The 20,135-nt window shown below is 41.8% G+C and overlaps 1 protein-coding gene and 2 long non-coding RNA genes across 32 annotated transcripts; 1 reads left to right on the top strand and 2 right to left on the bottom strand.

Annotated features, from left to right (window-relative positions):
- Nucleotides 1-521: 521 nt before the first annotated feature.
- LOC123097323 (uncharacterized) lies at nucleotides 522-1,528 on the bottom strand. Its single transcript, XR_006447038.1, has 3 exons — nucleotides 1,455-1,528; nucleotides 1,305-1,359; nucleotides 522-801 (listed from the first exon to the last, which is right to left on the bottom strand). It is a non-coding gene; the product is annotated as an uncharacterized lncRNA (long non-coding RNA).
- Nucleotides 1,529-1,569: 41 nt separating this feature from the next.
- On the bottom strand, nucleotides 1,570-9,430 carry LOC123097321 (uncharacterized). Of its 28 annotated transcripts, XR_006447019.1 has the most exons (12): nucleotides 8,562-9,416; nucleotides 8,380-8,466; nucleotides 8,202-8,258; nucleotides 7,521-8,095; nucleotides 7,223-7,365; nucleotides 6,787-6,926; nucleotides 6,612-6,703; nucleotides 5,553-5,690; nucleotides 5,193-5,461; nucleotides 4,919-5,094; nucleotides 3,811-3,946; nucleotides 1,648-3,564 (listed from the first exon to the last, which is right to left on the bottom strand). XR_006447019.1 is itself a non-coding variant. In XM_044519023.1 (5 exons), exons 2-5 carry the CDS (start codon nucleotides 4,993-4,995, stop codon nucleotides 2,513-2,515), a joined length of 462 nt encoding a protein of 153 aa, XP_044374958.1. In that variant the 5' UTR covers nucleotides 4,996-5,094; nucleotides 5,193-5,534; the 3' UTR covers nucleotides 1,570-2,512. The 28 variants fall into 28 exon arrangements, 1 of the variants encoding a protein (XP_044374958.1); XR_006447035.1 differs by having other exon boundaries at nucleotides 1,589-3,564; nucleotides 7,521-7,556; nucleotides 8,380-9,430; XR_006447034.1 differs by lacking the exon at nucleotides 7,521-8,095 and having other exon boundaries at nucleotides 1,590-3,564; nucleotides 8,562-9,428.
- Nucleotides 9,431-16,387: 6,957 nt separating this feature from the next.
- LOC123097320 (uncharacterized) lies at nucleotides 16,388-18,486 on the top strand. Of its 3 annotated transcripts, XR_006447010.1 has the most exons (4): nucleotides 16,388-17,749; nucleotides 17,869-18,007; nucleotides 18,102-18,220; nucleotides 18,300-18,486. It is a non-coding gene; the product is annotated as an uncharacterized lncRNA (long non-coding RNA). The 3 variants fall into 3 exon arrangements; XR_006447008.1 differs by having other exon boundaries at nucleotides 16,388-18,007; XR_006447009.1 differs by having other exon boundaries at nucleotides 16,388-18,014.
- Nucleotides 18,487-20,135: the final 1,649 nt, after the last annotated feature.

Below are 20,135 nucleotides of genomic sequence, written 5' to 3'. Positions count from 1 at the left end.
ACAAGCTGGCACGTGGTTTCCATCCATACAGTAATAAAACTGATTCTCTCTCCATTTCTTGTCATTTCTTCGTAACCATCCTCTCCTTGCAAGAAAATGAAACGATATCTAATCTTCTCCCACCCTTCCTCCTGTTCCACCTTCATGTACTTCTACAAATTATATAAATTTTATCAATTCAAAAGAATATTTTGATTATATTTCTTATTTAAAAGTAATTAAAGATGTACATGGTGTTTAATCCAGCCTTAATTTTTTACTGCAACAAGGATAAAACTTGAAACTAACTCTAGTACAAATTGAAGCTCACCACATGTACCACAGGTGCATCTGGATCACAATCTCATTCCATCCCCTCCCGAACCACACTTTGAATTTCTCCGTGTTAATTGAATCTCTCTAGCCCGCATAAGACATCTAGCAAAGCATTATGTTTATCTTATGGCAATACTACAAATAAAAACATAAAACGTGTAATCAATGGATCGTGATCGGAACACGAATACAAACCAGACAAACAATGCAAAGGAATAAAGATTATTACATTGTCCGTGCATTGCAACAAGGGCATACATATATATTCTAATGTCTAAATATACCTTGCAATGTGCCTTTCTTAGAATTAGATAAAACCATCAGTTTAGGTGTATATTAATACAAGGAATCAATGATGTTGTGACTGGAGGGGAAAATTAAAATTCATGAGAAAGTATTCATCACTGTTTATGCATTTGTACACATCGGTGATTAAGCACGTGAAGCAACTCCTCTTGGTCTCTTCCATAAAATTTCACCTTGCCACTGCACAAAAAAGAAGCTTTCACTATCTTGCAACCTTGAAGTTTCTTCGGAAGCAAGGTTATCACTCTAAAATAGCATGGTCATATTAGTGACCGTGCAAGCTTCAAGATTAAAAACTGATAAGCAGCCCCTTCAAATAATTGTGAATGGAACAGAAAATGTGTGAAAGTTTATTGCCTTTATCATGTCACTACAACTTGACCATGCTGATTTACGACCTGCTTCCTTGACGGATGGAGAGCGTGTATTTTGTGCAACACAAACGAAGTAACTACCCAAGGGAGCTCTACAGAGTGAACATGAAAGATGTATATAACAAATGAACCAACTATAAAAAATTCTTTCATGCCCATTTTCTTCTTAATCTCTGATGCCCATATTCTAGCGATGTAAACTACTCTCATTTAAAGCATAGTCAGAGAACTGCTGGCATACAATAAAAGTTTATGAAGTCAACGCAAAACTATCATATCAGCAAAAGGCATGCTTATAAGGAACAGTACCGTCGAAGCGTGTGATCATGGTTGCGTCAGTTCCATGAGCTTCCGTTTGCTTTCCCTAGAATATTGGAAATTAAAAGGTAAGGCTAATTGGATTAAATGTAAGATGTTGGCATAGATATTATTCAGTATAAAAAGAATCTCATGTTTAACCTTGTCAAGTTGCAGACTACACGGACAGAAGGCTCGGTAGGTTCTTTTTTTTCTCGAATATGCACGAGTGTGCATATCATATATTAAAGAAGAAAGGCAAAGAGTGCCTCCACCATTGGTTACAGGGTTTATATTACATGCTAATCCTCACCACTCACCCACCTCTCTACCCTAGTAAAGAAGGAAGTTACATTCCTTTTTAGAAGTCCCGCAGAGGACCAGACCACACCCTCATCTCTCACTCTTTGTAACAGCTGATCTATAGACGGTCGTGCTCCATCAAATACAATAGCATTCCTGTGCTTCCACAACTCTCACCAGACAAGCGCGAATATGGTGCGTAGATCCTTCGTGCTCAAGTTGTTCACTCCCTTCTTGTCAATGGCCCACTCGGCCAGCACATCATGAGGGGAGGGGGTCCATTCTGGTTTATCCAGCGAGCCATAGATGGCCGCCCAAGCAGTCCGAGCAAAGACACATGATAGCAGTATATGATTGATCGTTTCGTCCTCTTGATCACAGAACGGCATGCATCCTGATGAGGTAGACCCCTTTGCGCAAGGCGATCCGAAGTCCAGCATCGCTCCTTCATTGCCAGCCATGTAAAGAATTTGCACTGCAAAGGGGCACGCGACTTCCATGTTAGATCCGCCGTAGGTATGACCTCCCTTCCGCAAAAGCCAGCCGCGTATGCAGATCTGACCGAGAAGTGCCCCTTCGCCTCCCACGACCAGGCTATTTATCCGGCAAATCCTCATTAACCACGACCAGGCTCGGTAGGTTCTGTTCGGGCTCTTCTAACGCCTCTTGTGGCTAAACACTCAGACATCAAGGAAAAAAGACTTGTACCACTGATCTGATTGGTAATAACAACGATACATGTCTATAATCCTAACACTGTTTTTATGTCAATACAGTTAAATATATAAGATAGAATAAGGAGGAATAATGGATATGACTTCCATCGATAAAGGTGCAGCTCGATCTTGAAGCCTGAATAAGGGCCGCCTCGGGCTGACTGCCCTTGCCTATTTCAACTGAAACACCATCACCATGTTTTACAACAACGACGACATAGTTGTCCAAGAGGTCCATATCATCAACCTGTCCTTCGAGATTGATGATCTCATCACAAGCAACCTTGACCCATCCATGGTGCTAGTTGGTTGTAGTGCCGTCCTGCGGCTGATGCTGAGATGGCAGAGGAGGCTCCACTCCATTTGCATCCAGTGAGTCCGAGAGTCCGAGTGCTGGACCAAGCTCTGCTATATGAAAATTTGTTGAGAAGAACTATATTGAGAAATGTTAAAAGAAAGTAAGAAACACATAAAATATACATGAGCTGAAGATGACGGAAGAATAATAAACCTCTTTATTTATATATTATATTTCAGACAGGAATAAAATGAAAACAGAAAAAGGGTTTCTAAAAGGAAAAATCACACTTGCATTTGCATACATTACAATATTTTTTTCATCTGCAATAACAGCAAGTTTGCATTGTCGCCAAAGTTCATTCAGGCTGGTAGGTGCAGGTGATGCTATAAGGGATAACCACTTAGGCAGAACAAGTTATTGTTAGTAGGACGATGAGCAAAGAAAAATTATGCATTGCTCTGATAATGATGGGGATAAAATATAGTGTCTGGTCACATAACCTGAATTGCGTATAGTTCATGGCACATATTAGTGATACCACCTCGAGGCTAGAGAAGTGTGCCTCCTTTGTTTAGCATTGAACCCATGCATATCAAAGTTAGTTGATTACGATGGAACAGAAAAATGTTGGGTTAACTCTAAAAAGAGTGTCACGTTAAGGAAAATGTATCAGACTAAATTTGAGGCAAAAAAATCTCAATTTGTGGTAGACTAAGTACGTTCTTGAGTTTTTATTTGTAATTGAATAGTTGACAGCACTTAGGATAACATGGTAGCTAGTATTCACTCAAGAATCTAGAATCACCCATCAGCAATCACCTCCTACTTGTCAGTACAATATCATATAATATTAAGCGATTCGGAAAATAAAGACATGTTCATCTACCACACCCTACTACGGTACTACCACATCTTCATAACTGGTGAGCGATCTGATCCTGTCTCTTCCTACCTGTGAAAACACAAATATTAAATTATATTGTTAAAGATATATTCATAAGATGTGAATAAGATGGAAAAGCAATATGGCAATCAATGTCTCATCGACCCTGCAAGTTGCCAGCATACTATGTGATGATCAATTTTAGACATAATTTTCAACTACAAAAATGGCTATACTACAATTCATCATTTCTTTGTTCTGGACATTTTTTATCAACAAGAGATAATACAAGGACAAACTAAAGCGGTGTAGTACCATCAGACATGGATAATTATGCAAGGACAAACTCATGTTCAGGGCATTATGTTTGTCCGCTCCCAGCTTACTCCCTGGCTCTTTGTTGCAAATGCTCACCCAGTGGTCCAATAAAAATGTCAATCGCAGATCTATACTGCATTTCGGGGTGAACAAAAAAACCAAAATAGATTAAGAACATGCCTCTATATTCCTATTCATAGAGAATTTATAAATTTGACAAAAAATGGAACTACAATAAAAAGAACAGGTGCATAATGCATTTAAATTTTGACCAGAAAATATATCATCAAAGAAGATGAAAGCAGAGACTATGTTTATATAATATTACTGATGGTACAGAACCATCAACCATAAAACATTTGCATGTCACAACTCCCAGGTCAATCAAATTCATGTTAGAACTGTCAGTAACCACCAAAGTCTTGTATTCTACGACCCTAACCCCCTCTCCATGATAACATATCTACCGATCGGTCTTTTCGTTGCAGGATTACGCGAATACACATGGGTTGGAGTATATTTGCCCCCATTTTAGTATAGCAAATTACAAGAAGCCTCCACGACCCCAGAAAGTAGCCAACGGGCTTGCGAATACAGTGTTGCCTGTATCCAGGAATGTTTAATTGTCTTCTTTTCTTGTTTTTTTCTTTTTTTGCCTCTCTACCCCAAGAGGTTTCAGGGAGATGAGTAGGTGGTAGGGTATAGAGGCCTGACTGAGAGGGGGGGAGGCTTTTGTAGTGTTAATCTGTATTATCACCCCATTAATTTGGTTCAGTGCAGGAGCTGAAGTCTTTTATAGCATGTAATAACCGACAACACAAGGAGGCTACTTACTACAGTATTTGGCCAGATTTAGTGTAAGCACCCGTTGATATAAGTTAATCTGTATCACTACTATCTGAGCTCTACTTACTCTACTTTCTGAATTCTTTGAACATTCGATGGAATATTCTCTCTGAATTTGAATCCTCAAATATTCGATGGACTGACTCCATCAGTGTTGTAAACTGAGCTCTCAGTTTTCTTGCACAATGATTATCAGGATAATATGTACTAATTACAATAAATTATAGTAGTAGACACAAGAAAGGCATGATGAACGAACCTTCGGTGGATCCATCGCAAGTCACCATTTATGTTGGGGCAAAGAGTCACAGAAGCCACCTTGCGAATCTCACCCATCACATCATCTCCAAAACTCTGTTATTCCTAAACGAGTCGTGAAGGGAATTTTACATATCAACATGTAGCTTCCCCTTCTGCCACATACTCCAGAGTACCCTGCCAAGTTCAGATGATGAAAAAATTACCATGGATCTCTAATCTAAGGCTTATTTTCCAGAGGCTATGAACTGTGTTTCTAATGAACAAAGATTTACCCCCAATGAAATGACACTATGGATATACCATTCTCGTCATACCCAAGTGATCTGGCAACTTTCCTGAAAGAATTGAACTTCATGTCCTCCATATAGAGCTTGTCTTGGTATACCTGTAAACGCATTTATACAAATGTAGGATGTCTACACACGCGTTCGCGTCACAAAACTACCGCAGTTCACCAAGTGCAAACTTCATCGGCAAGCATAACCAAACCTTCTTTTCGACAAAATTCTACTATCTCCTCCTGGTTGGTCACAGAAAGTACCTACAGCAAAGCTTGCGGATATTGAGTTTCAGCACAATTTTAGCGAACCTTTTAGATTTTTTGATGTTATTGCAAATATTTGTTTGCATACCTGTTCCGTCGGTTATCCGGGGTTTATGATCACCATAGCCCAAACAGTCAAACCTGCGACGCGTGCCTCCTCCAAGCACCTCTTTACTTCGAAAATATCAATCCCCCAATCACTGTCCTCGCTAACATTGTATGGTACCTACAAATCAAATTCAGTAACTTGGTCATTTCTTGAATGCAATAAAATGGGAAGTCCTTTTACACGCACTCGCATTTTACATTCTTTAAGAAAAAAATATCAGGCATCTAATCTAGAAGTTTGAAATGCAATGAACAAGTTAAGTATGAAGAATTGCGAACGCTGAGCGTTTATTTCATAAAGCTAGCACCATACCATTAGTCCCACCAGTAGCACCTTCCCCAACCAGCGCTACTGCTAAGTATGTATGCCAGTAGCGCTTGTGGGTACACGCTACTGGTACACGTTAGCTGTACTGATAGCCCTATTACCCGCGTTACTGTTAGGCTTTTCCCTAGTAGTGGTGTGGCGAATGCGTCCATGGGGCAGGAGCTAAGCGCCGAAGCGGCGGACGGCGATGGCGACCTGCGCTCCAAGAGAGGCCGGCGAGTAGCAGATGTCGATGCCAACTGCATTGCCTCATTTGTGTACATAAAGAAAAGGAAAAAATGCATTCTTCGCAAGTTGGTAAAAAAAATTAACACATAAAGGTCAGTGCTACTTAGTACCGATGAAAATGATTTAACGAAGATACTCGAAATGGGACAAGAACAATGCAGTATGGAGTAGTGCTGATTTGATCCGCTGCCTTCAGCACATGAAATTGTTTTTCATGGCAACATAGGATTATTCTACTGTGGGACGAAAAGACCAGGAAAAGTGTGGGCAGTATCAATTGCTAAAAAAGTGTTGGAAGTATTGTCAAGATGTCTAAATTGATGTTTGACAAACATGAGAATAGCACAAAAATACTTCAAAAAAATCATCAACAAATCTCACCAAAGAATGGCAAGTAACTGGATACTTGATAGAATTTAACTGAATTATGTACAAGGAACAGAATCACAAAACCATTCCATGGTGAATGTAACAAGAAATTACCCGTCATTGTGAGGGTGTTCAACATGGCGGACATACCCCAGTTCCTTCAATACGCGTTTATCTAGCTTTAACAGGCATGTTAGCCATTCTTCCTGCAGGACAAACAAGGTGTTTCACTTTCGGAATTCTTTATGCAGAACTCAGGGTCTCAGATTGCTCAAATTCTAATTTCTACCTACTGACAAAGTCATCCAAATGATGCCAGGTTATAATGCCTCCTCAATTCGATCTTGTGGAACTCACGGATGATGCTCTCCAATGCATCGGGCTCTCCTCCAATTTTGATGATAGCCAAACCGAAGTTGTGGAACCTCTCTGCAAGCATAAAGAAATCAGAAAATCAAAGAGTTTTTCACTTGTTTCCATTAGAAAACTATGCAACCAAATCACACACTACTACAACACTATCAGCAACATGTCTATTTTACTACACATATACTATATTGATCACTGTTTTGCAGATCGAATTAACAGTAAAAATCCCAGCCACCACTTCTGCTGGACTTTATCACGCCCTCTGTTTGATCTACGACCGGCGGAATCGGATGGCCGATGCGCCATCTCCGACCCTGACCTAGCCGCTGCTGTTGGATCCGCGAGGGGGGGGGTACCGGTGCTGGTCCTGAGTGTCAGCGGCGAGGACGCCGCCGTCGTAGCAGACGCCCATGATGGTGATGCCCATCCGGTGCTCCCCGTCGGTGCGCGCGTCGGCGGAGGAGGAGCCCATGAGCGAGGCGGCGTCCATGGCGGAAATCTAATACAATTACAACAAAACCAATAGTGAAATGATGCAAAAGGATTTACCTGAGTACAGGGACTTCCACAGGTAAAGAGAAACCATTCTCTGACAAAACACAAAACTGATGGGAAATAAAAATCAAATCAAGCAGAACTGGGGACAATACTAACTGCAAATGGAATACATTCGGTGCTTCAACATATTTCCTGGTAAAGAATTTAAAGAAAGAAATTTATTACAAATACCATCGATATGTCAATCAAATGCTGAAAAAATAGTATTATGTAACACAAAAGTATTAGAAGTGATGGAAGATGGATTCAAAACACCAATGACATGCACTCGTATTTTTAAGTCTTCATACTATAGAGTTATCTACCTGCAAGTTATATGCGCATAAATAATCACAACAGTTAGATAGCACCTACACATGGGATTAGATATTTAATTCACATAATCAGTTCTTCTGCTTCCATAAATTCAGAATTGCATAAAAAAGTATGTGTCTATCGAGTATAGATAATGATTTGAATTGTTGACGCATGGCCAATGGAGCCGTCCACTTGCCAAGTGCTTTTCTAGCATGGACGACGTGCACATGGTGCAAAGCTGGCTGAACGAGTTGATAGATCAGATCCCGGCAAGACTCGCACATGCTTAATGTTGGTTGCTTGCCCTTGCCTTGATTGATTCACACACTGGCAAGGTTGCACACATAGAGGAAGACTCGATGGATTCTTGCCGGCTAGAAACAAACACAAGCAAGCACGCAGGTGATGCCGATTTCTTTGCAACGAATGCGTGTCGCTTGAAGCAGCGGTGGGAAAACAATATGTATATAGTGATTTTACCTCATAAATTGTTTGGTGGCTCCACTCCATAAGTATGAAATTCGTGATGTTGGTAACCTGAAACTAAAAGAGAAATAATGATCTCCTTCATAAATATCAACAAAAGGAGAATGGGTTATTTGGGCGACCAATCAAAATCCCTGAAAGTTCAATACATCAGTTTGCAGCAAGTGTGTACCTGCAAAGCAATTCTTTCTCTGAGTCGTATGTGAAGCAGCTAGCACACACACACATCTTCCCATCCCATCCGCAGCATCATCCCTACCTGCACCCTCAAATCACTGAATGAGTTCCCAACTTGCATCCATAGCCAAAAGCCAGTGCAGCAATCACTCTGCCATGTAAACACAGGAAACAAACATCATAGATAGACTGAGTAGCACCAGCCTCCATCGCCTGTAGTGAGAAGCTCCGACGGCGAGCTGCTGGACGACGATCTGGCACCCACCTTCTGTCGGGCTGCTGCTACTCCGCCGCCATAGAGGCTCTACGGCGACTACCCCGGACAGATCTGGCCACAGCGACCACCGGAGTGGCAAGGCCTGGCCCTCTCTCCGCCAGATCGGGTCGGGGAGGGGGAGCTCCTGGCCTTGGACAAAGGGAGGAGGGAGGCCGAGACCTACATAGGCCAGGCGCGTGGGCGCCGCCCTGCTGTACATGGCTGCTTGGGGAGGGGGTGGTGGCGGCCGCCTGGGGAGGGAGGTCGTGGTGGCCAGCTCCTCTCGAACCTCGGCGGCGGCGGCTCCTCTCCGATCTCGGCGGCGGCGTAGGGCTCCACTATGGCGGCTGGGGCATGGTTCTCGTCCTCGTAGCGAGACGATCGAGGGCAGCCTGGATCGTCAGATATTTTTTTTCGCAAGGAGGCCTCGCTCCCGGTTCGTGCGAGGGGGCCTCGATCTTTTTTCCTTGGTTTCTTTTCGCAGGTCGAGGGAGGACGAAAATAAACCAGTGGAGGTTGGGCGTCTACGGGACTCGATCGCGGGGTTTTCATTGGTTTTTTGCGGCTGAGCGGGAGGTGGGAGCAAGTACCAAAGAAGTACCAAAAAAGACCGTATTAGGTGGGACGAAAATAAAACCCGGAACGCGGACTACTAACTGAGACATTAGGAGTAGAGATGTTGTGCATGGTATAGAATAGCTATTTGGATCACGGTGGCCCTGTATAGGGCTTTGTCGGGCCCTCCCGAACTCCCGAAAACACAAAAAAGAAAAAACCCGAGCGGCCCATTCCCACCCCACCCTCCTCCCCCACCTCATCCCCTCTTTCCGGATCCCCCGACCACCTCCCGTCGCTGCCCACTGACTCCGGCGCGGCTCCCGCCTCCGGCCCCTCGGCCCCAGCGCGCCACCCCTGCCGCCGCCCCCGACCCCGACGGACCTCCTGCCGCCGACCACCCGACCTCAACGCCCCCCGCTGTTGGCCACCGGAGCCGCCGCCCCCAGTCACGAGATCTGCCGCCGGCGGCCTAGACCCTGCGCCACCTCTTCCCGTCGGCGCTCGTCTGCGAGCTCCCGCCTCCATTGAGGTAGGGTCGTCCCCACGCGCCCTGATGTAGGCCACACAGTTCCTCAACGCCCACGCGGCTCTCGCTCGCCGCCCTGTCTCCCCTTCCTTCCTCTGCCCGACCGCCAATCATCAATAGTCTCGCTCCATCGCAACCTCCAGCAGCCACACCGATTTTGTGCTCCATGTGCAGGTCTGCCTTCTGCCCATATGTGTGGCTGCATCAAGCTACAACGAACACCGTTCCTCAGCTCTCTCCTGAACTGCAGACTCATCAGTGTGTGAACCATCGAGGAATTTATCCTGGGAGGCATTCCGTGCCTTTCTTCATTTTGCCTTGATTTTTGTGTCTCCACACTCTGCAGAATGTTTCTATTCTCTGCTTCAATTGAAGTAAAATATTTCTGTTTTAGACAAAATGCATGTACTAGCATACTCGAACTTCAGAGATGCCCATTTTGTTTCGGCACCCTGCTGGTATGCCATTCAACTTCGCCACCTCGAGCACCCTGTCGGGCCGCCGTTCAACTATACCAACTGGTGTCATTCAACTAAATCACCTAACGCCGCTCATCTATATTTTTTCTTCTCAGCCAGCAACGAAAACGGCGGCGATCGAGCCATCTCCTCGAGATGCTCCGCGTGCAGCCGCCGGCTTCTCGCACGCCATCGACCCCTTCCATCCCCGCGTGTGCTTTCTTCCTCCTGTGCACGATGGACTTCCCCCCGCGCAGCCTGTGACCTTCTGACTCCTGTGCGGCTGCTAGCCAGCACTTGCGTTCTCGCCTACCCATTGTTCACTTTCGCTTCAGCCCATGTGGGACTGTTGCTTGAGAGCCTTGTAGTGCTGCTGCAATTGCTTACCTCTGCTACTATCCTTCTTCCATCTGATGTCACTGATGCTGCTCTTATTCAACATCACGTGGTTGTACAGGGCACATGGATTTCTCATGGTCGTTCGAATAAAAAATGACAGCCACATCGCGGTGGCCGGCGGCTAGAATGCATGGTCAAAACTAAAGTCCGAGTGTTGCTAGCTAAGTGCATTCAGAGTAAGACATTTACACTTCTCTTCAGGAAGGCATTTGTAAGTCTGGCCGTGGTTTTCCTTTTTCTTCAGGAAGACATTTGCTTTGAAAAGGAACTGCGTCTCGTTAGTACACTTATATTCTTCTTCAGTAAAAAAAGATGAAGTGCACTTAATAAGGAAGGCCTGGGATGCATCCATGTGGAATTGTATGAAAGAAGGAAGGAACGGTCTGGGTAGATGAGCAGTTCAAGTTGAACTCTCCCCTACACACACTTTGATTTTTATTTACAAGTATTCAATTTTTAAATGTTCTACAGTCTGTGAACAAAATAGGATCTTGTTTCATCCACTGATCCTGTTTACAGTCCTTGATCAACAATCACGGTTTAATTTTTACAATTTCTGCATTACACGAAAAATGAAGGTACCATCCTAGCCATGGTGAAATCTTCCCCATCCCTGATGAACAGCGGCAAGCTCGATTTACTACTCTCGTAGGTTTGCAATCGTCCAATGGAAAAGTTTTCATTCCAAGTTTCCATTCACATGACATTATTTTTATTGACATTGTGGTAGGGAAAAATAGTATGTTTTCATCAAAAATCCCGATAACTTAGGCGCTACTGTGGACATGAGTATCCTATACGTAGACATGATATTTAATATTTACTTTGATAAAAATTCCAATTTTAAGAGAAAAGAAAGATACCCTGCTTATTTACTTAACTATTACATTGAGATACTGAACCACTTGATCCACAAACAGAATGAAAATTGCATGGTATCCTCAACGCTCATGCCTGACCCTAACTGCTGTTCCCAAAGACCGCCTTGCAGTCGCCCCTGCCCATGCGGCACTACCGTAACCTGCACCCTGCAAAAAAATTGCAAGTTCAGAATCAAATAAACAAGAAGTTCAAAAAGAACAGAGGTACCGCCTTCACTCATGTGCTTGCAAAATAGCTTGGTTGTAGCTCGCATGTTGTTTGCCAATGATCAATAAACATGTTTTGCCAGCGATCTTTAGTTTCTTCAGTAGCTCATAAACAATTGCCAAATGCTCATAACTTCATAATCATAAGTTGATAGTTGGCCTACAGGGACAACCATGCTGATGGCGATCGAAGAAGGATGCAGAAATATTACTATTGAGACTGAAGGCCAAGTTTTATGCACGATGTGGCAGGATCCCAGGGATTGTTCTGAGGCGGTCGATGGCTTTCCAGAGATGTGTTCGTACTCACAAGTTTGCAGGGGTTCAAAGATCAGTTATACAAGCAGGAATGCCAATTTGGTTACATATCTGTGTGCGAAAGAGGCACTGAAACTAGATGTACTTGCTATTTCTTTATTTGTAACCCCTACCTACCTGATTGAGATGTGTTACAGCAGTTTGGAGTGTATTTATTTGGAAAGAAAAAGAACAACGGCACCTGCACCGGAGCAGCAGGACGACGCGCCCTCCCAGCGACGGCGCAGCAGCGCATTCGCCGTCTATGCACATGTGTGTGTGCAGTGCACTTGAGGGAGCACTCCCCTGTTGCTATTCTGCACCTACGCCTCCCCATGTGGATCCCGTTCTCTTCTCTCCTTTTTGTTGTGAGTTTATAAATTGAAGATCAGTCATAACAGCGGAAGAAAAAGTTTTAGAGAGTTTTTCGTAAAAAATCAGAGATGTTGTTCAGATAGTGATGGACTTTTCATACATGTTTATGCTAGTTCATGCTCGTTTGTACTCTTTTTTTTCTTACTCTGTTTCAGATTTATGTTTGAAAAAGTATATGCATGTTGACAGAGACAATCTATACACCGACCGCCGAAGTTTGGAATTCTACTCATAACACACCTTAAAAAACGTAGATGTTCAAATTAAAATAACGGAGAGGTTCAATGTTTACTAAAACCCTCAGTTTTTAATTGCTAATAAAATTAAAATCAAGAAGTTCAAATAAAAAATGGAGCAGTTCAAAATTTATATAAAATAAGGATTTTCCTCATTTCTAAAAATATCACAACAGGAACCTAAAATTATTACATATTGAAAGAAGGGGAAAACAACATGTGAGCACCAGTGTGTGGGTTTGTTCTATTATGTGTGTGTGTGTGTGTAACTTTGCACAAAAATAAACTCTAGAAGTTCACAAAACCCCCAAAAGCCTATAAGTTAAAAGACAAAACAATAGACAATTTTTTCCGTCTCTGAAACTAAACCAAGAAGTTCAAATTTAAGATACATAGCAGGTCAATGTTTACAAAAAAATCAGAAATTTTTGTATCTAAAAAGAAAAACAAGAAGTTCAAATTAACATAACACATGACTTTGATGCTTATTTTTTATAAAAAGAACATTGTTTTACGGGTTCAAAAATGGAAAAAGAAAGTATTTCAAATCAACCAAGAAGTCCAAATTATAAAAAATAAAGCTCGATATTTATAAAAAAAACACAGATTTTCTTCGTTACTAAAGAATAAAATTAAAGAAGTTAAAATTAAAATAAAAGGAGTAGTTTGATGTTTACGGAAAACTCAAATTCTTTCCATTTCTAGGAAAAATAAAAGTATGAGGTTTAATTTAAAAAATTGTTTGGTGCTTATTTGAAAACATAATTTTTTCTAAGAATAAGACTAAGAAGTTCAATTTAAAATAACATAGAAGTTCGAAGTATATAAAAAACTCAGATTGGTTGCAAGAAGTTCATGTGCACCTCCATGCACGGTTCAGAATTTATATTGCGGGACGTCCGACCTCCAATTACATGTTTAAAAATGGCAAAAAATGTCATCCGACCTTCAATTGCGTGTAATTCGACGTACACACAAAAATGTGATAGAAGTTCATAGTGAAAACAACGAGAAGTTCAAGTACTACAAGGAATGCATTTCAGGTGAGAATAAAAGTATAGAAAAATAAAAGCTTAAAAGGTTTGTTGAAAGAAGTTCAAGTGCTTTGTCCGGAGAAGTTCAAATATTCTTGCGAGAGAGGTTCACCTTGTATTTCCATATAAAAATCGAATACTATTATTTACTCAAAATATAAAAAGGTGTAGTTCAAATTGAAATAACACAGAAGTTCAGAGTTTATTAAAACCTAGGATTTACCTGTTCAAAAAATAAAAACACAACGCCATTTTTTGCACTTTTAAAAACAACCCATAAACGGAAAAAAAGTTGTTAGAAGTTCAAGTGCTCGGCGAGGAGAAGTTCAAAAAATTCTTGTGAGAGAGGTTCACCGTGTATTTAGATGTCCAAAATACATAAAAAATATGTTTTTTGTGTTTTAAAATAACTCTCTCAAACCAGAGAGAAGTTCAAAGTGATAACAACCGGAAGTTCACGTACTACATGGTGTGTATTTCCTATAAGAAAAATACAATAAAGTGAAACAGAGTGAAGTTCAAACAGACATGCCCCAGAAGTACAACTACTTCAAGCATTGCAAAAAACAGCACGTCAAAAACAGAGTGAAGTTCAAGCAGACGTGCCCGAGAAGTACAACTACTCCACGCAGTGCTTTTCATGATGAAGACAGAAATCATGATCTCGTCATTTTCTAATTTACTTAAAAACGGCAGGAATATCATTTGTGTAAGTTCAAGTCCTCGGTCGGAGAAAGTTAAAAAAATATTGTGAGAGAGGTTTGTACAAAAAGAATATCATTTGTGTAACACTGACGAAATGGATGAGAAAATTACAAACGAAAATACGTCACAGAAGTTCAACGTGAAAACAACACGAAGTTCGACTACTATAGTGAATGAATTTGAGATGAAAAACTTTTAAAATTGTCGCGAGTATGAAAAAACGATCAACACGGGGAAGTTGCGTGTTTACAACAGCTTTCCATTGGTATATCGCTTGCTCAATTCCGGTGAGTGGATGGAGAGCTACGAGCAGTGGATGTAGATCTACGAGCAAAAAAAAGCACGTGAAAAAACAGAGTGAAGTTCAAGTAGACATGCCGAGAAGTTCAGGTTCTTCACGTGGTGCATTTCGAAGGATCTGTTTCACGATAAAGGCAGAACAAATGATCTCGCCATTTTTGAAATTACATGAAAACGGCAGTTAATCACAGAAAACCATCAACATGAGAAAGTTTCACATTTTCCTTAGCTTTCCGACGGTATATTATTTGCCCCATTCCGATAAAGTTTGTAGAAATTACGGCGAAAATACGTTTTTAGCCATTTTGAAATTTGACTTAAAACAGTAATGAATTGGGAGAAATAATATATACCAAAAAGTTTCGCATTTCCTCAAACTTTCCAACGCCATATCATTTGCTGCATTCGGACATACGTTTAAAAAAATAGATCGAAAATACGAACTCGGTGGAACTTGTACCGTTTTCTAAATTACTCTTAAACCGTTTAAAATTAGAAAAAACTTTCTACATGAAAAAGTAGCGCATTTTTATAAGCTTTCCAACGCCATATCATTTGCCTTAATTGGTTTAGCCGTTTAGAAACAACATCGAAAATACGAACTCGGCTGTTCGGTTTGCGAAATTTTACGATTTTCCAAATTAATCTTTAACCTTAGGGAATTAGAGAAAACTTTCAACATGTGGAAGGAGCGGTTTTGCAGCAGCTTTCCAACGCCATATTATTTGCCTCATTCCGATAAACGGTTTAGAAATGCGATTGAAAATATGATTCACGTTTTTTGTGTGAAGAAAAAACGGTTTTCAAAACTGCTCTTAAACCGCTTACATTTTGCCAAAAATTTAACTTGGGTCCTGATACTGGTGTCCATAGCTTTCCAACGGTATATCGCAAGCCCCATTTGGGCAATGTTGGCGGAAGTTCAACCTAACACTAGGAGAAGTTCAGGTCGAACAACTCAGGCAGTAAAATTGCAAAAAAACCCAATTACATCACGACTCGAGAGCAAAATCCGCCAACGAGCGAGATTCCTATTTAAAACCGGTATTTAGTTGCTAAAAACGTTTCTAGATTACACTAACATCATATAGAACACGACTAACAAGAATAATTCGCGGGGGAAGCCACGGTTGCGAAGATAGCCCGAAGTTCGGGTTTGTACAGAGGGAAGTTCAGGCGCGTTACTCAGGCAGTTCAGGTTGTGATCAGAATATTATTCTGATCCCGTGATCAGAATAGTGTTTATGTGTGTGTGTCTATATATATATATATAGGACAAATGTTTCCTACAAGCAGTGTTAGTTACCATCACTTGCGTTTTCTATGTTGTATGTAGTATCTGTCAAAACCGAGAGTATGTACGTGTAGTATGTAGTATATATCAATGATTAGGTAGTATATATACTAATTTTTAGATAGTATGTACCATATTTTGAATATGCTTTTTTTACGTACAAATATGTATGAATTTTATAAATATAACAAAAACTATGGACTCATATGCAATTTTTTCATGTTACTTGCTTTGAAATATCTTAGATATAGTTTATGAACATATTTAAAATAATAAAATAGTATATATATAATATCATATGGTAGTATATAAGATAATATGGGGTAACTACACTGGGTGGTAGGATATATATAGGGTAGCACTATTCTGATTCTGGGATCAAAATAACTATTTGATCACATGAGGCCTATATAGGGAGCGACCGAGGTGTTCCTGAGATTCCTGACCGGTACAAAGAAAAAAAAACCACCCCACCCCACTCCCCACGAGCCCACCTCCCCCGATCCCATCTGGCCACTGCCTCCCTCCTGCCCCACGCCAGCAACCGCGCCGCCGCCGGGCCCCGGCCACCAACAGCCCCGCCGCCCAGCCCAACTCCGGCGAAACCCATGTCCCCGGTGTGCATCCGAGGCCCCGCGCCACCTTCAGGACACTCTCCATGGTGGAGATCCCCTGCCCCACCGCTTGTTCCTCCACGCACCCTGCTTCCTTCCGGGATCCGTCGCCACCACGCGGCGGCGAACTCCCCCGGCAGGGATCCACTGGGGACGGCGGCGTCCCGATCCCCTGCCGCGGCCAACGACCTCCTGCTCCGCCCTTGCTGTGATGGCCGCCGCCGGCCTTCCTCCGCGCTGGAGCTGCCCGTCCCCTACCTCCGGACGCTGCCTTGGTCTCCCCCACCTTCGGCAGTAGCTACAACGTCGGACATCTCCTGCAGTGGATCAGGTCATTGACCACCGCCCGATGCGGCGTCGGACTAGCGGATCCACGCTGCTCCTCCACCTCCCGACCAATGCCCCCGGCCCGTCCTGCTGCTCACCTCCTCCTCACATATGCATCAACAAAACATGGCAGCCGCTGCAGTCCACATCGTTCAACAGTAGCAGGTCAACTCCTCCAAGGTCACACAAGCTCGCCGCCAAAAGCCCACGGTCTATTGAGCCAGAGATGGCACTGGACGCTGCCGTGGCCGGTCATCTGGATCGGAGCCACCAACCCACGTCCGCATAGAGGGGGCTGGTAGCAGCCCCGTTGATGGGGATTGGGCACTATCTGCAGCTACAAGTGGCATCGACCTGCAGCTGCAGGGAGCGTCGACTTGCAGCTGGAGGAGGTGTCGACCTAAAGCTCGCCACCCACGGCACTATGACCTACTGCCACAACGGTCCACCACCTACAGCCGGCGCCGCAGCGCCTCGGCCGTTCAACTATGCCACCTCAGGCCGTTCAACTATGTCCCCCGCAATCGTCGACTCCATTTGCTTCTTTCCGCTGTACGTGGCCAGCTCCATGAGCTACTCGCCTCTACTCTGTTTAGAAGAGCGTCGTGAGCTCGTCCAACTATGGCTGCTTCTCTGCTGGTATGTATGCTTCTCTGAAGGTACTATCTTAAGCTTGTACAGCTTATCAGTATATGAATGAAAAGTTATTAATCTGAAGTTCAGAGATTATAAAGAAAAGAAGACATGGGATCTAGGATCTAGTGATTTCTAGGTAACTTGCACAGGAAATAAAGGGCTGGTTATTTGTGGAACTTGAGCTACACAGAATTGAGGTATACTGCGTTGTTTCTTGGATGGGTGTGTACGTTTACTGGAAATTGAACCCGCGTTACAAAAAGTAGGTACCAGAAATGAGGAAAATGATTTTGTTAGAGAAACTATGCAAAGCAAACTTTCATTCATTTTCCTAAAATGACATGCCTTAATTTATCCAATCTTTTTGTTTTGCAATTGCAGTGTCATGCCGTTAAATAATGCCATGCAATCATCAGGTGAAAACCTGCAGGTGACAACTCCAGTTGTGGCCATTTCTGCTCGGGCAGATCCCACTCCTGTTGAGAATAGCAGCACACAAAAGGCTCAAGTTGTCGATTAGGTAGTAGGTACAAAATTCATATATTTCTGTATCTTAATAATGCTATATAGTACTGGCATCCTGGTATTTATGGCGAATGCTTTTGTGACTGCAGATGGCAATCAGTGAACAGTTTGGTTTCTTCTCTTCTACAAAGAGTTTTTTTCCTCCATCAATACCGGTGGCCGCTCTAACTTTGTGAAGCTAGAGAAACAAGAAGACACATGGGAAAAGGTAGTAAACTTACAAGTACAGTATGATTTTTCAGGCATAAGAGAGGATAAACTTTCTCATCTTTGCTTGTGTCTAGCAGGGTTATGAGCTGAAGGCGCATTAACTAGGCTTGCCCATGGCGGTGTCTGATACAGTAGTCTGTTAATTTTCTGATCGAGTTGAGCAGAGCAATTTAAGACCAATTAATACCATGCTGTAAATTTGTTGCACAAACAAACTGATGAACCAACAACGAAATTATAACTTGGGCATATGAAACAACCAAAGGCTCTAGCCAAGTATCATCACAGTCCATCCAACATTTTCGCATACTTCCACCAACATGGTTGTGGACACAAGTCACCTAGTGACGGTGGCATTCACTTTGGGTGTTTTACCTGCTCTAGCATGGTTGATGGTAATTTTACAAAACGAACAAAAAACTCCCAACAATTTGGTCTGCACCGGATAGGGGTTTTGTGTTGGTTTGCCAATTGCCGCCAAAAACCAAGAAGGCCAAATTAAAATAAGGGAGTGGTTCAATGTTATTCATTTATTACAAAACTTGGATTTTTCCGGTTAATGGATAATAAAACAAGAAGTCCAAATTAAAAGATAGAGCAATTTAATGTTTATAAGAAACGCAGATTTTTGCTCGTTACTAAAGAATAAAACCAAGAAGTGCAAAAGGGATTTTCTTCAATACTAAAGAATAAAACGATGAAGTTCAAAATTTAAAATGAATTAGTTCAATTTATATAAAAAACTTAGATTTTCCTCGTTAATAAAGAATAAAATCAAGAAATTCATTTTAAAAAGCGGAGCCGTTCGAAAACTATTATACAACTCGGATTTTTCCCGTACATAAGAATAAAACAAAGAAAAAGCCCAAAGCGCCCCGACCCCCCTTATCCCCGTCGCCCACCCTTCCCCACTTCGACCTCCGGCTACCGCCCACCCTGCTACGGTGCACCTCCCCGCCGCCGGCTCCTTCCAGGCGTGCCGCCATCCCTGCCACCCTGAAGACTATTATGTCGTGTCGTGTCGCATCGCACCAAGTCTTGTTACAAACCCAAAGAAGGTCATCAAAAAAGCATCTCAAACAATTTTATAAAAAAGTTTTTCTCTGTTAAAATAAAACTAGAAGTTCAAATTTAAAAACGGAGCTGCTCGATGTCTATCAAAAAGTAGGATTTTTTCCGTTACTAAAAGAAATAAAACCAGGAAGTCCATATTAAAAAGATGGAGAAGTTTGATGATTATAGAAAACTCCGATTTTCCTCGTTATTAAAGAATGGAAATAAGAAGTTCAAAAATTAAATAACAAGTTCAACTTTTAAAAATAGAGCGCTTCGAATTTCATAAAAAAGATTAAGAAATAAAAGCAGGAAGTCCATATTAAAAAGATGCAGAAGTTCGATGATTATAAAGAACTCAGATTTTCCTCATTATTAAGGAATGGAAGCAAGAAGTTCAACTTTTAAAAATGGAGAGCTTCAAAATTTCATAAAAAAGATTAAGAAATAAAACGAGGAAGTTCATATTAAAAAGATGGAGAAGTTCGATGATTATAGAAAAGTCAGATTTCCTCGTTATTAAAGAATGGAAACAAGAAGTTCAAAAATAAAAAAACAAGAAGTTCAACTTTTAAAAGTAGAGCGCTTCAAAATTTCATAAAAAAGATTAAGAAATAAAACCAGGAAGTCCATATTAAAAAGATGGAGAAGTTTGATGATTATAGAAAACTCAAAATTTCCTCATTATTAAAGAATGGAAACAAGAAGTTCAAAAATAAAATAACAAGAAGTTCCACTTTTAAAAATAGAGCGCTTCAAAATTCATAAAAAGGGATTAAGAAAATCAGATTAAAAATTATAAAAAAACTCAGATATTTTCACGTAACCGAAAGAAGTTCAGATTGATAACTGCCAGAAGT

Source organism: Triticum aestivum, chromosome 4D (genome assembly GCF_018294505.1).
Source record: "Triticum aestivum cultivar Chinese Spring chromosome 4D, IWGSC CS RefSeq v2.1, whole genome shotgun sequence".
Classification (NCBI taxonomy): Eukaryota; Viridiplantae; Streptophyta; class Magnoliopsida; order Poales; family Poaceae; genus Triticum; species Triticum aestivum.
This window is presented reverse-complemented; position numbering and strand designations above follow the sequence as displayed.